This window comes from Copadichromis virginalis, linkage group LG16 (genome assembly GCF_057382275.1).
Source record: "Copadichromis virginalis isolate Kocher_CV1m ecotype Utaka linkage group LG16, C_Virginalis_male_GT1.1, whole genome shotgun sequence".
Classification (NCBI taxonomy): Eukaryota; Metazoa; Chordata; class Actinopteri; order Cichliformes; family Cichlidae; genus Copadichromis; species Copadichromis virginalis.
Window position 1 is genome coordinate 34,401,401 of NC_140633.1, and position 16,023 is coordinate 34,417,423.

General features: G+C 40.4%; 1 protein-coding gene and 1 long non-coding RNA gene across 4 annotated transcripts in view; one reads left to right on the forward strand and one right to left on the reverse strand.

The window, feature by feature from the left end:
- LOC146691215 (nck-associated protein 5-like) overlaps positions 1 to 16,023 on the forward strand; it is a 99,667-nt gene that overhangs the window by 44,091 nt on the left and 39,553 nt on the right. For all 3 annotated transcript variants that reach the window (XM_085434520.1, XM_085434521.1, XM_085434522.1), the window contains exon 7: positions 1,244 to 1,363. In XM_085434520.1, the coding sequence (XP_085290646.1) occupies positions 1,244 to 1,363 (120 nt within the window). The remainder of the gene's footprint in view (positions 1 to 1,243; positions 1,364 to 16,023) is intronic.
- LOC146691216 (uncharacterized) lies at positions 13,682 to 14,886 on the reverse strand. The gene is made up of 3 exons (XR_014915555.1): positions 14,828 to 14,886; positions 14,300 to 14,397; positions 13,682 to 13,805 (listed from the first exon to the last, which is right to left on the reverse strand). It is a non-coding gene; the product is annotated as an uncharacterized LOC146691216 (long non-coding RNA).

Sequence of the window (16,023 nt, forward strand, 5' to 3'; positions counted from 1 at the left end):
CGGCATCACTGAGAGTTAAAAACGATCTAAATTCTTTCATCTTTAATAAAATGATCAGTGTGACTGCTTTACCAGGTGTAACAATTAAGTTGTACATCCAGGCATCCATGAAAACATAACACAAACACAGTGAAGCTGTAGGATGAACGCTAACTTTTTTCTACTCGATAAAAGTTCAGTCAGGAGAACAACTGAGATAATCCATCAATAATACGAGGTTAGTCATTAATATACTGCAACGACACGGGAATAGAGCATCTGTGAGAGAATTCAACATTAAAGAATGAATGATACGGAATTGGAGGAAGCAAGAAGAATGAGTTGAGTAAAGTTTGACTTATCTGACTGTTTTGTTTCGCTTAATGCGCCTTATGTATGAAAACAGACCCGTTCATTGACAGTGCACCTTATAAACCGGTGAGCCTTGTGGTCCAAAAAATACGGTAAATTACACCAGGACCATTTCAGAAGCAGTCTTTTTTGAAAATGTACTCCATTCCTGCTCTGTGCAGCTCTACACAGGCTCCTTAAAAAACAGAACCAGCACTATTTTAAGCAATGACAACCTGAGCTCTGTTTCTGGGTCTCTGCGGCACTGAAATACTGTCTTGAGTGGACACGATTCGATTGAGCACCTGCAGTGGAGTCAGAAAGAGACGCAGCCACGCCCAGGGTATTCTCAGGCAGGCTGCACGCTGTATGCTCTGTTTATTATGACTGGATATGTAAAGCGCTTTGGGGTCCTTAGGGACTAGTAAAGCGCTATACAAATACAGGCCATTTACCATTTACCATTTATCATCAAATATTCTCATTTTCTCTTTCCCTGGTCTCGTTCCTGGACCCACTCTGTGGCGAAATCCTGTAAACAACCCTGGCAGAAGTACCCTGTCATGACCAACAATGCTATACACAGAAAGTCTGATATTTAAGTAACATATGAAGGGTTTTGCTGTAAGTTTATGTGAAGAATGGTCACAGCGGCTGTGAGAAATTGACTATAGTTTATAAGTATACTTCATGCGGTATCATGGGGGTTTCGCCACCTTAGCCCCCCTCTTAAGTCACACCTCTGTAGGTCCTCCTTTCCAGGTTGCTCATGTTTTCGAGCACCATCATGTGCATCTTTAGTTGAATACACCGTCGTTCCCTGTGGCTGCTAAATTAGCATCTGATTTACGTGTATGTCTCTGAAGTGCCACCGTCAGTCGCCGTCATCTGTCCATTTTGTATTTGTTTCCAGGACCTCAAAGAGGAGTGTGTGAAGCTGCGGACCCGTGTGTTTGACTTGGAGCAACAAAACCGCATACTGAGCGTGCTGTTTCAACAACGTGTCAAAATGTCCACGACTCCCGTCTCCCAGGTAGGAGCTCACGGCGCCGCGGATACAAACACAAACTGACAGAGCTAGCATGCTCCAAGGCTGTTTGAATTTTACATGAGCAGCGCTTAGGGTTGCCAACTCCCTGAAAAATAAATAAGGGACACCTCGTGGCCAGGGCCGGGCAACCCAGTTGTCTTCACCCTTCCCAGTGTGGTAGCTCTTTTTTTGTGTGTGAAATTATTTTTTAACCATTTGACTTGAACTTGATTTAAGCAGATGCATATTCTTTGTGATATGACCATATGTGAAACAAATGATCATTTAGCCATTTATTTTTAGCTCAAAATGACAACATTAACACAGTAAAACAGGTCTCTTTCTTAAACAGAAGCCTGTCATGCTTAACTTTTGAGAATATAAGTAAATCTTTCTTTAAAAGAACTCTGTCCTACTTAACTTAAAATTATATAAATTAATAGAAAGCAATAGAACGAAAAATATTCTTGTAACAGTGCACATATAGTGCATTTAGTACAGTTGGCTTCAGTTGAGGTATTATTTCAGCTTTTCTAAAGCTAATCAGCTGCTCCTGTTTGTAAACCCACTTGTTCCCATGATTACGCATCATAACTCATCATCATTATTCATCTATGTATTACTTTTATGTATTAGTCATCTATTTGTTGTAATCATCTATCCTTGCTGTTGTTTATTACACAAAATAAATTATATTATTACACTTCTGGCCACATAGCCCTGATATTCACTGCACATGCCCATATTAACCTTAACCAGAGGGTTTAAAAAAAACAAACCAGTGTTTACATACCATATCTGCTTCTGCCATGGCCTGGCGGACAAAAAATTGGTAAAGGGTTCCCCGAGCTTTCATGCCCCTCATGTTCTTCATGTGCCCACCAATAGAAGCATGCCTATGGAAAAAGTGCGCCAGCACACAGTGCAGTGCGCTTTATAGTGCACTTTTCCAGCCAGGTGTTTTCCTTTTCCCATTCCTCCCTGTACTTTTGCAGCCTTTTTTTTTCTTTCTCTGAGCGAACAAACATTGCTGCTCTAATGCTGGGCTCACACTGTGCGATTTTTGGCCCATTTTTGAGTCGTGCGACCGATTTGGTGATCAGCCCGATTTTGGCCTTCATCGTGCGTCGTGTAGTATACGTGGGGTAACGAGAAGCGATTAACACCTCACGACCAGCTCCCGATCATCAATCGCTCGTGAGGGTGTCACCGCAGCTGCTCACGCGCAAACACGTAAACGTCGGTGAAAAAGACGTTGCAGCACAGCTGTGCAGCATGTGATCTGGACACAAGCGATGGAGGCACAACTTGTAGAACTTTGGAAAGCTCATCTGAGCCTTTTCCATGTGGCATCACAAAATTATCACGACCACAACAACCGTGAAAATAGTTGGATCTACACTGCTGCTCAATCACAGCTGCCTGATCAATGTTTTTCATTAGCAATTTAGCAAAGTTGATGTGGTGGTGTGTCTGTGTGAGTGAAAGACAGAGAGAGCGAGCGACAGATTTTCTGTTATAACCTTCATTTTATGGACGCACAGTGTGCCGTCCGAGACTTGCACCGCAGTGTCGGCGTTTGTTTCCCTGTTGGCCATGCTTGTTGTTGTGGTCATCGGTTGTCTTCCGGTATTTTCTCCGTAAGCGACCTTTCCTCAACCAATGAGATGAGCGGTAATCTGACTTGTCATACTCGAATTGTCATAAGTGTGCTGTCAGCTCATTGGTCACAAAGCAGGAGAGGGGCTGGGAATTATGTTTTCAAACAAAGTGTTAATTCCATTAAAAGTTATAGACTACTTTTGATTCTCACTGTATTACGGGACAAAGTGCGTCCCTTATTAGCTCAATACGGGACGTGTACTTTTGTTTCTAAATACGGGAAGATTCCGTTTTTTAAGGGACGGTTGGCAACCCTAGCAGCGCTCCACTTCTAAAGGTTACTAACTTTCAGCGAGGACCACAAAGACAGAGAAACCCGCCCTGGATGTGTTCAAATGAACTCACAGAGAGGTACAGCGGGTTTACAGCTGGATTTATATCCTTCTTTCTGTCCTAATTAGTGTCGTTTTTGTCACGGCTTCATGCTCGAGTGCACTGTACGTCCTCAAACAAGGATTACCGGCCCTTACCCTTCTCTTCTTTTATGCTAATTATGCCAGACTTTAGCCTAATAGTGAGGCAGACCTCTCACACAGCTGTGGCAGGAAAGTAGTGGTGCAGAAATGGGAGACAGAGGCGAGCATGTTTTTCTAATTGGAAAACTCCTGAGGTTAAAACCTTAGCTTTTTTTTTTTTTCCATTTTTTCAGTTAGCTGTGATGACAGTTGATTGCTCAGTTTGTTGACCTCCATCGCCAGCTGTACTGTATAACTTCAAAGATGCACATAAACTTCTTTCATGTCGAAAATGACTAAAATCTTAAGGTCTTGCAGTGATAGACCCAAAGAGAATCATAGCATGACTGTTTTAGCTTGTTAGCTTTTAGCAGTTAGCTTTTATCAGCAGGTTTTCATCTTCTGCACAGCTTTTAAAAATTAACACAATAAGCCAGCAACACATGAACACAGAGGGGTTAAAGGGCAACTATTGGTCTTACTTTCTTTAGGTAGTCTCTAATTTTACTCCAACTGAATTCTAATATTACTTTTTGTCACCTGGAGGCATTAACCAGCGACTTAAGCTAATACATTAGCCTAGATAAGGCGGGGAACACGAGGATCACAGCAATCCCAAAATTGAATTCTGTATCAAAAAAACAAAACTGAAGTTATAGCAGCACAGTAAAGTTCAATAGTTTGGTAATAAATGAAAGAGTTAACCCTGACAGGAAGCCTTTTGACTAACAACCCCTGCCTCACCCGGCCAATTAAAAGTGCCACCTGCATCGGGACAGTTGGGTGGGCGACACTAATGTGAACATTTTGCTAATAACAGTTTCAAATAATCTGGACATGAAAGCGGGTTAGAAGTCACATTATCAATCACAGATGCCAGTAACAGCCAAGCTCAGGCTTGTTATTTTGTCAGTTTCTTATTAATAATTGAGGTGATTCAGCTAACAGAGACTGTTTGTCCAGAAGGTTTTAAATCATATGGTTTGGCGTAAGTCAGGGTTGAGAAATCCAATCTTAATTAAAACAGACTAGAATGAAGTCATTTATCAGCTTTTGGTACTCATCTTTGGTATTATCTCAGCATCAGAAACATTAAATAATCTTAAAAACTATTTTAAGACTTTTAAGACCTTTTAATGTCTCATTTGTTGCTGTTATATCTTCCAAACAAAAGCATTTACAGATACAGGCCCAGAATGTTGTCAGCTGTTAGTTTCATGCTGTCTGAAACATGAAACAAAGCTTTGTAGGAAGCCTAGTTATTGCACCAGCAAAAATCTTTGGAAAGAAGCTTTGGTTGAGACAGAATAAGACAAAAGGCAAGACTATGCCGAGACAAACACTGATGAAATTGGAGGCAAGCTTCAAAAGTCAAAAGAAAATTAAAAGCATTTAAAGTAGTTATGGGAACATTAGTAACTGTCTGTCTTCATTTGTTATTTATTGACTAAATTTATTCTTAATTGCTCTTATTACACCTATCAGTGAGTGAAGCTTTAACTAACAAACTGCACAAACAGTTTTTTTCTTTCCCAGAAACAGTGACAGGCTTCCCCATACACACTGCAGAGGGCTAAAAGGAAAGTGAGGCTTAAATGAGATCATTTTCAGCATTTAGAAATAAAGCAGCTCATTAGAAACCCGAACAGATGTGAAGCTGAGTGCAGAACATTCCTTTTTAAACACTTCTCTACATCTCAGGTCAGCTAACATGACAGCAATAATAAAGTTTCTTCATCTGAAAAAAATCAAAATATTATCTTTTTCATTTTTGTGATGTTTATTTTGATTGAAAAGCATCAAAGGTTTAAAAAAATGATACATTTGTGCGATCCAGAGTAATTCTCATTATCGAAGTCATCAACCTCAATTCAGAACAGCCGAGTCAAAAATATTTTGCTTTCTAACTGCAGTGGAGATCATAGCCTACATGTTTTTAGCATGACTTTAAAAGTTCAAAAAAGCTCATAATGCAATGTACATAATTATAGATTTATGTGTTACAGATATAAAATTAAACAAAAATAAAATAAAGGTATTAATGCCGTGTTTAAGTTCACTCTGCACAGACCTGTTAATAATTCAGTTTCAAATATCCAATCATTTGTTTTCCTAGTTTGAAGTTCAGAGAGTTGCTGTAATAAAGTTTGAAGCTGATATGAATAAAAAGTTTAAAAGTTTATGTTGCAAAAGAAAATATTTTTCTAAATCAGGATTTTATGAGAATAAAAATTAAAATTACAGGAAAAGTTTCCTTCTTGGGATTCATGCTAGCTTATGTTAGCTTAAATTGTGCAAAAACCACGTTTCCATACATATTAACTGCAGAGCAGAGTTAAATCTCCCCGAAGGTAAGAAATGGATTAGCTGGTGTGGAGGAGGGTTGCAGAGTGGCTTGCAGGTGTGCAGCTGTTGCAGTATTCTGGGCTCGGGTCTGTGGCTTATCGAATCTAGCATTAGGGTCAGTCATGACGCTGAGGGCACGTCATGGAAGCGATGGTCCCCTGTGTAGTTTAATTTTACTTTTCATGCAGCTGTGTCGGCTCCACAGGTGTCTGTGTTTTTTATTAGATGTGAGTAATCATGCTGACAGGAGCCACATGTCTACTCTTCTCAGTGCCAAGTAATAATGAGTCTGAGTGCTGTTCTCTGATGGGCTAACTCATCTGCAACTGATCAAAGTCACGGTCGGCTGTGTCACACTTTCCAAACAGTTATATCAAGTTAGATTTAATCACTCAGCATGAATAAAATCTCTAACTAATTAAAATCTCCTAAACTCTGATTTAATGGCAATTTGAGTGTTGAGAAACTGAACAGCCAACGATAGCACATGTTCTGCTAGACGAGTTCAGCTGGTCTGCACAGCAGAGATGTGTTGCAGTGGAAAGAAACAAAAAATAACAGATTCATGAAGTTTCTCTGCTGTTCTGAGGTCAGCTGATGATTCTCCCATAAATAATTGACTTTTTTTTTGATGGACAGGTGCTTCTGTTTGTATTTCGAACTGACTGCTGAATGCAGAGATGGCAGAGCACGGTTTGTTACCCTTTATTTGAGCCCTGAATTCAAACAGGTTTTAGCTCTGCTGATAGAAACGCGTTATTAGCGTGCGCTGAGGATCTCTCGCTGTCACTGTACCAGCAGGAACGCTCGTGCTCATTGAAGCCAACTACAAACACATGACAAGTGTGCTGTACTGCTGAATACCTGCTCTGCAAATCACTGTGCAGCGGGCTACTACACCACACACTTTGATTAATTCTAGAAGGCTGCAGCGATGCCGTTCTCAGCTTTTTGGGGTATTCCTTCACTTCTTTCAGTTTTGATTTAGCATTCATTGAACAGAAAACTCTCAAAAATGTGTAATTTGTTTGCAGATTTGATAAAATATTTGTTGTGTTTTGTGGATTGACGCTTTCAGTCAATCCACAAAACACGCACTTCCTTCAAAGATAAAAGTAAGACTACTTAATATACTTCATTTTTTGAGCAAGATCCCTTTGATTTTGTGTGATGCCACCACATGTCTTTTATAGATTTTGTATCTAGCCATTTTCCTTCATCTGAATTATTTCATTTCTATTTTGCATCTTCATGTTTTTCTTTCTTTTTAACTTTATTTTATTCAGCCTTTTCATTTTCATCTAGCCTGTAAGCTTTCTACTTTCACCTGCTTTTCAAAGCACTTTATAAATTCTTTTTAAACAACCCTTTATTATTATTTAAACTGATACCGCTTTTCCTGTGCGCACAAAACTCATTCCTGTGGAAAAATGTGCACATGGACATGAATTTTTTCGTTTTCCAGACTTTAAATCTGATTTCTACCAGCAAGAAAAATATTTGCACCCAAAATTCTGATTTTAAGTAATCTTATTACATACCAATCACATTTTCTTTAATGATTCGTTTTTTGAATGAACAAAACTTGGATTTTATATAATTCAGATGCATTTTATTCAGAATTACTGCTTCATTGCAAATTGTTTGGATTCCTCCATCAGCTGACGGGGGGCTCATCCTAACGAGCGTGGGTGTGGTGAATGGATGTGGATAATTAATGGATCCTGACCATGCTGACCTCTTACTGCACATGCAGCTCAACACTGTCTTAAACATTTGCACAACATCTGTATTCATTGTATTTCTTATTAATTTACTGGCTCCATACTGTAAACGTTGCTGGTTCAATACCAGCAGGAGACACAAATCCCCTACGGTGTTATGTCAGAAAGGGTGTCTGTTGTACAAATCTGCCAAATCATACATGTGGAGCTACCTGCTGTGGTGATCTTGTATTTATTTCATTAAGCTAACTTGTTTTTGATGTTTTGGCTGCTGGAAAGCAGTTAATTTTCCCACTTTTGGGATAAATAAAGTCTTTCTTTTTATATCTAATAGCGACAGGAGACAGGAAGGTGGGGGGAGAGAGTGGAGATGATGAACAGCAAACGGCCTGAGGGGGAAACAAACCCAGCTGTGTGCTTTTCTGTTAGTTGTGTCTCTCAGTCATACTCTCAGGCTGAGCAGCATTAGGGGTCTGTCCTGAGACCCTGACCAGAGGCATGCCCTGACTGGTATTTGGACCCTCAATCTGCAGTAACTAATATAACTACTATACCATGCAGCTGCTGAGGGGTATTAAAACTTTAACACCTGGAAAAACGAGCAGATTCCAGCCCAAGAAGCCTTAAACTGCCAGGTCTCTGGAAATCATACATATCGTGCCCGGACGTGAGAGACGAACTTCTTTCATTTTCTCCTCCAAGTCTCAAAATTATTCTGCATCATTATGTGAAATTAGATCAAACATTTACAGGAAATTTGCACATTTCACAGTATGTTATATTAAACATACTAGGAAAGTCTTTTGGTTACTGAAGCCAGACAGAAGAACAAAATTAGAGCAAAAAACAAACACAACCGATTAAAGCAAGTTACAAACCAAACTCAGTGACCCAGTAAGGGTCAGGGTTATAAAAGCCTTCTATACTTAGAACATCCAAACTTCACAAACTTTGTGTGAGACTTTATTTGGCTAAAGCAAATCCTAACTGTACCCTCAGAGAGGTCGCTGGTGACCTGGTCGATGTTGAGGTTAAAGGGGTGAAATCTGAGTGTGTGGGGCAGAGGCGTGACTGACAGCGACAGCATGCTTTTCTACCTGCTGGGTACTGAAATAGTGCTTTGGATTGGTCTTGAACAGACTTGCGGAGGAATTTAAGCCAGAGCAAAACTCCTTGAATCCTAATGACGTGAGTTTCTGAGCCTCATGCTGTAGTCGTTATGCAGAAAGCAGGGAGGAAGTTTCAAAAGGTCTTTTTGGATTATCAGAGATCGCAGCATAATTCCTCCCCTCTGACAAACATTGGGGTCAGGGGACCAGTCTGCTGTCACAGACTGAACTGGTAATTAGCAAAAACATATTTCTTCAATTTCCTTCAAGGAAATTTTACAGGAAGGTCCAACAATTCCCACTCCAGGCTGTTAAGCAAGCTGCGAGCTCAGCAGAGTTGGACACGCCGTCCTTCATCTTTAACCTTTTTGTTAAAGGTCAGACTGGCAGAAGAAGCGTCTGCATCTCTGCAGAGATGCTCAGCTGCTTGTGCTGGAAAGAAGTACTGTACCTACAGACTTTTTCCTCTCATTAAACCCGACTTCTTGTTAATTTGGCTGCTTGTTTTGTGTTTGCGTGTGAAGTTTATTGAGTTGAGTTTGTTTCTCGAGCTTCTCTTATCAGAGGATCGACTGTTTGACCTGCAGTCTGTCTCTCCATCCTCCGCCAAACATTTTCAGCCGAATTTCCACTGATTAAACTCTCTTTCCTCACATTAATCACTCAGCTAAATACCTATTAGATCATTCTCGGTCCAGAAAATAAACTTTACTGTCATCTGTTTGTCAGTGTGGATGTTGAATCCCAAACTTTTGTGCTTTGGATGATTTTTTTTTTTTTTTTTTTTGTGGCAGAAAAAAGTTCAGAATATTAATAACCCAACATTGCTGGCAGCATGACAAAAAAAAACTTTTATGTGCCAAATGCCAAGCCTTTGATTCACTAATGCAGCATTCCCAGTAATCCAGGAGGCTACATTAGTAGTGTAAGATAATTATCTCACACCGCCCGAAGCTTGAATATTAACCGCAGTTGTTATATTTATCTCCAGTAAAGTCACAAACAAAAGTTTTGAGAACAAGACTTGCATTTTAAATGATTGATTCAAACTTTGTGTCTGTCGTCATCTGGAGAAAAGTTACTGATGAGACCTCCCACTGTGCAGCTAAGCAACAAACTTTTTTTTGTACTTCTGACTTACTGAAGAATTCACTGAAGGTGGAGAGTTTGCATCTCAGTCGTGGTAAAGAAAATGCTTACTTAAAATCATAAAGACAGATACAGAGTAGATGCTTTCCAACCATTTTCTACTGCTCATCCAAGCTTTTCCCCACTCACCTTCTCCAGCTCTATGACGAGAAACCAAACCAGCTCAGAGACATAACCTCTTCCTTGTGTTGTTGCTCTGCCCCAGGCTCTCTTGGTGGAAAACCCCAAAACACCTCACCTGGGAGGTGCTCAGAGTCCTAGTGCTCTTTCTATCTCAACTGACTAATGGAGTAGCAGCTCTACTCTGTGGCAACATCCACCTGTTTCTGTCTCCCACAGCTCAGGGCCATAGGTCAGGATGGGGTCAAAGATTAACCTGTTAATTGACAGCTTTACCTCCATCCTCGCCCTCTTCACCACCATAGCCTGGTATCAATCCATCTGACATTCTTTGACTCCACTCACGTCCCACTCCTTCAGCTTATGCCCAGTTTCGGGGATTGTCCCTTTTCTGCGCCACGTGGAGGTGCCCAAGCTCATCCTGCTCATCCGGTGTGAGCTGGAGGTTGTCACTGGCTGAATTCAAGAGAAACTACACCAGCTGCAGAAAGCTAGAGACGAGACAAAAGACTTACTGACTGACTTATTGCCGGTAACATGAACCAAGGTGTCGCTACAGGAATGAAAGAGCCCTCAAGTAGGATGACTCAATAATAATGGGGATAAAGGTTTAGATGGTTTGGAGATGTCTCATTTAGAAAGATAGATACTTTATTGACTCCATGGGTGAAAATTCTTGTGTTACAGCAGCATGAAAAAGAGTAAAAAAACTGACCGATTAGATTTTTTTACCAGGAGGAGCTGAACAGGTGGCACGTCTGCACTTGTACACCTTAAAACACCTAAACACCTAAAATCTATACTAAATAAGACCTCTCTACTCAAATCATGCACGAACTGTTCACAGGCAGTTTAGTTTGTGTCCATCCTTCTTCTGCTACAAGAATGAAAACGTGTCCAGAAAGTGCAGCTTTGCAGTGGCTGCCATCTGTGATTTGATCTTCTACAGCACTGATTATGTGGGTTAAAGTTTTGAAACCCAAAATGCTCTCCAACTCAGTTTTTCTCTGCAGTGACGCTTTTCTGTAGAAGTGACACTTTCATTTAGTTCTTGCAGTGCCATAAGGGTGACATTTACCCAAAATTAGTCTACTGACATATTTATATTTGATATATAAGCTAGTGGGAATGATTTTAAACACCCTCATAGTTCCTAACCATCTCTGTGGTGCACAGTCGGTGGCATCAGACACAAATATTTCATGTTCATTATTATTTTGGGTCCCGTCTTTCTTTGTCATCACCTGGTGTGGTGATGAGCTCAGGCAGCAGAGGACCGGTGTGATTACAGCAACAAAAGATCACGGCCTTCGTACTTCCACAAAGTGGGAGCAAAGAGGCCAAAACCCATTAGCCCCTGCACTCTGATCCAGCTGCAGAGAGCCCTTGAAAAAAATGAAATGTGTCATTTCATTGTCCCCATAGCGGAGGGACAATCAGCGATGTGGAGAAGGTAATGTGGAGGGCTCTGATATTGGAGACATGACACTCTGGCTGTGTATCAATTTGTCTGGTAAAACAGGGGTAATTATGTATGAATTATTGAAATGGAAAATTTGTTTTTGACTGCGAGTTGTGCTTGTTAGGTTCCGTAATCACTACGACAGCACACCTGTTCCCCATCAGGTTGACTGACTCCGAGTGAGGTAACAGCAACGCCGCTCACAGCTCAGGAGATAACAAGCGAGAGACAAAACAAATCGTTTTTTTCTCTAGCTGTTAGTCTGCTGTGCCTTTTACTGCAGGACCACTAGAGCCAAAGGAGAACAAAGAAGGAGATGCATAAATAAGAAAAACATTTCCATGTTCACAGGTACCTGCTCTGATTTATATTGTCCTTGTTCATACATTTATTTTTAAGATGATCACCCCTGTAGAGATGATTTCTACTGCAGGAACTATCAGGTGGGACTTTCAGGATCCTTATTGAGGGATAAAGAAGTCCTGAGAGATCCTTCAAAAGCTCATTGGTGTGGCTGCTTAAACTAAGAGATGACCAATTGTATAAACTCAGCAAGCTACCAGAAGCAAGATGGAAAAAAGTCTGAAAAGGAACAATGAGGTTATTCAGGCTCTTTTGGGGATTTTTTATGCTGCTGATGAGGTCTCAAGAGATTTAGAGTCTTAGAAAGAGCACAAGGGAGAGTGAGAGGCGAAAACAACCAGAATTTATATTTCAGTCAACAACTCTCATCTCATTTAATCCAATTATTATTATTCATTCAGAAACACGCTTTTATTACACTTGCCAACAACTACAACACTCAGGTGCGTCCGCCTCCCCTGCATCGGCACCGCAGACCACGCCCCACCACAATACTTATAGATCCAGATTATCAAGTGTTTTCCAACATAAAGGTCGTCTCACTGGGCCAAATTGAATCCCTGCCAGCCCACGGCATCCACTGTGGTATGTCTTGACATAACCACGTGAAGTCCCACAGCCAACAAACACGTCAGTCACAAAGTTGAAACAGGAGTGGGTGACAAAACACCACTGTACAGGTGAAGGGGAGTGCTTTAACTTTGTAACTTTATCTGCATGAAAAGAAAAAAACACGAGCTTTATAGTGAAAATTATCTTATTTTGATAATCGCTCATTACCAAAAATCATGACTGATTTTAAGACTTGATTAATCACCCAGTCTTAGTGGTTGATTACTTTAGGCTTTTATTTCATTACTTGTTTCTGCAGTGTTTGATACAAAGTGTTTGCTGGACTTTCACCCAGGCAACTGGAGTTTGAGTCCTATGTGGCCATTTGTAGGCTCGTTTACTGTTGTTTGAGTGTTTCGCATCGGTAACTTCCTCCTGTGCGTGCCCAACCTCAGTGAAATAAACACACAACCTGGGTTCTGTAGTCAAAATTTCCCTTTAAAAAGTGCAGTCAGTAATTTTTTTTAGGTTATTTAATTTTATGTAGTACTCATAAATATACACAGATTAGTGTGTAGTCATGTTGACCAGCATTCTCATAAACTGGGTGGGAAGGAAATCACCATCACAGCTAATCGCATTTTACGTGCGTGGCTAGAAACTGGCCACGACCCTCCCATCCCCAGACAGCTGAAAAGAGCCTTAAACAACAGCTGCAGCTGGTACATTATTTCGGCTAATGTTAGGTTCAAGAGTCCTAAAAATCAAACAGTTTCATTATATTCTCACATTGTATAAGAGGTTATTACTAAGTGTCAGAGCCCAGCAAAGTTATATTCACTTTAGACAATTTCACTAAGAGCAGCTAACAGAAGCTAACAGCTGCAAATATAGCAGCACTTACCAACAGAAACGTTCTTCTCTGACTCTTTGGCCACGTCTCACTCCTTTACAACCTCTTCCAGAGTAAATAAAGGTGCACACTTCTCACCCGGCATTGACAGCTGAGTTAAACAGTTGATTACACCAATTCACTTTACACAGACAGAGAGAAGCTCCAGATCCAGTCAAAAAATCTGCAATTTACTGAGATCTAAATTTTACACACTGTAATTTTTAAAATAATTTTCCATTTTAGTTGATGTTCAGCTGGTTAATCTCACACATGTGCAGTAGTCCCTATAGTAGCCCTATAGTATGCTTAAGGACCACTATGACATGCGGGTACACGCTGCCAGTGCCTTCTTTTCTTCTAGGATCTGGCCATGACACCTCTGGCTGTTTTTTATTAAACAGTTGGACTGTTTACAACAGCATCCTTGCCTACAGTTGACTCTGTGCCAGAGAGCCATCACCGTTAAAAGTCTCACTGCTCTGTCACAGGGTCGTCTGTCTCCGTGTTATTACACTTCAGCCGCCGAGCGATACTCGAGAGAGACGGTGATGCGAGGTTGTTTAAACAGTGGCAGGTGTTTCTTTCCTCAGATCAACTTCCTGGTAGAGCTGCAGTGACAGATAAAGGCAAATACATAATAAAGTCAAATTTATTTGACCCTTTGAAGGGCTTCAAACAGCATTTGATTTTGCAGTTCTGTGAAGTCATATAACAAAGTCCAATTTATTTTTGAAGTGCTGGAAAATGCATGTAGATTTACAAGACAGGTGCGATCTACAACACAAACAACAGCTTTTCTCAGTAACCTCTTTTGCATACGGTTCACAAGCACAGATTTTCTGCTTCTAACAAAGCTCAGAAAGCTGAACTGGAAATTTGCAGTCATGTAAATCAGTGTTAACTTTCTTTAATCAGCATTTTTTTTTAACATAAATATTAACGATATTAAATATTAAAGTGCGGCAGCACACCTATATGGAAAACTGAAACTAATAAATGTATATAAATATTAATAATAAGAAGAAATAAGAAAAGAGACTTCTGTTTTCGTGGAAGACCAGGAAGCAGGACAGAACATTATCAGAAAAGAGAGAAGTACGACCTGAATTGTGTGACTGAGCCCATGAAGCCATCAGGAAACTGTTTCCACAGGTCAGCACAGAGAACCTGAAGTGTTTTTGCAACCAGAAGAGGCACCCCCTGGTGGCCATTGAAAAGAATTCCAGTTTAAGGCACTTAGGCATCTCTGTGTTAAAACACTCAAGTTTACAGCAGAAATACTCATGTCTACTGTCTGCTACACCAAACAGTTTTAGCATCTAGCTGTCTACTAAGTTTAAATCTGAATCTTTGATCTGGACCTCTCCAAGGTGTTTGTGATGCTGGAGCTTTTAAGAGCACTTTCTAATGCAATTCTATGACAAACAATCTAACCTGCTATTAATCTATTACTTTGCACAGATTAGCAGTTATCCATGTCTGTGCTATGGACCTGTACACTTTGTGGGTGCAGCTTTCTAATCACGTATGCCTGCATTAGCTGATAACTTAGCACTTCGCTTCGCTTGAAAGAAATATCAACTTATATTGAGACATGAAAATGCAGAGTCCATGTTATTTATACACTCACCGGTAGGAGCACAGATGAACCAGTAAATCACCAGATTCAACCTTCAGGCTGAGCTCCGACTTCACTACAGCAACAAATACAAAAGTTAACAAATACAGAATCAATTTAAAGCAGAAATATAATTTTTACATTTTAAATAAAGGTTATTTTGATATCTGCGGTGCACTTGATATCATATTTGTTCATTACCATTTATTTACCAGGCCATTTCATTATTGTTTTATTTCACAGTTTTATTTCGACAGCTTTGGTCCTCCATACACTTCACTACCTACAGTACAGTCAGTTTGCCTTGGTTTTTTTCTGTCGTTTCACTCCTGCTGACACTAAAATGAGCTGCATCTTTTGAGCCCAGCAGGCAAAACTCAGCAGCAGTGAAGACCTGAAGGTGAGACAACAAAGAAAAAACAGCGAGCTATGAATGAGGGAGAAGTATTAACAATTGGAAGCCTTGTAGATGAGGAGGTGGATGAGACAGTGGTTTGAATGAGGCTCGATCAGAGAGGATGGAAGCTGTTTTTAAGAGACCCGAGCGCAGAAAGCTGGTCTGAGGAGCGGCTGAATGAGTGTAACCTTGCTTTGGGCAGCTTTGAGAGATGCATGGACAAATTCTGATGAGACTGTGAAATTGAAAGTGAACTTAAGAGTCCATGGAAGCTTAAGTACATTGTCCTTGTGTCTGAATGGTCTGCTGATCAGCGGGCTGGTTCAGCAGCAGTGAAAAGGGCTTAATTGCAAATTACCACTTCAGTGCCTCGGGCATGTCATGATTTTCACACTTTAGGTTTTAAATAGACAGCAAATGTAAAACAAGGAAGGGGAAATGGAAGAATTAGGATCCACATATCCAGTCCAATGGAAAACCACCAATACATTGATCCTGCTGTATTGTGTGTATCCACAAATTCCTCTGGATAACCTGATGTTCATTCGCATTCAAGTACACTCTCCTGCTGTTGGAAAACCCACAGACTGTAAATAAAAGATAGATGTAGCCACAGTCACTTTACTTTTGGGTTTTTTGAGCCAGAAGTGACAATCAGGTGTATCTTCTTCAAGTTAAACCTATGGCTGAGATATAACACTTAGACATGAGTGCCAACTCTCACTTTTGAACAACAGAAACAACCACACTTCTTAACTGTTGTTAAAGAATCATTTACATAGACTGTATATACAAGATGGACGAACGCTCC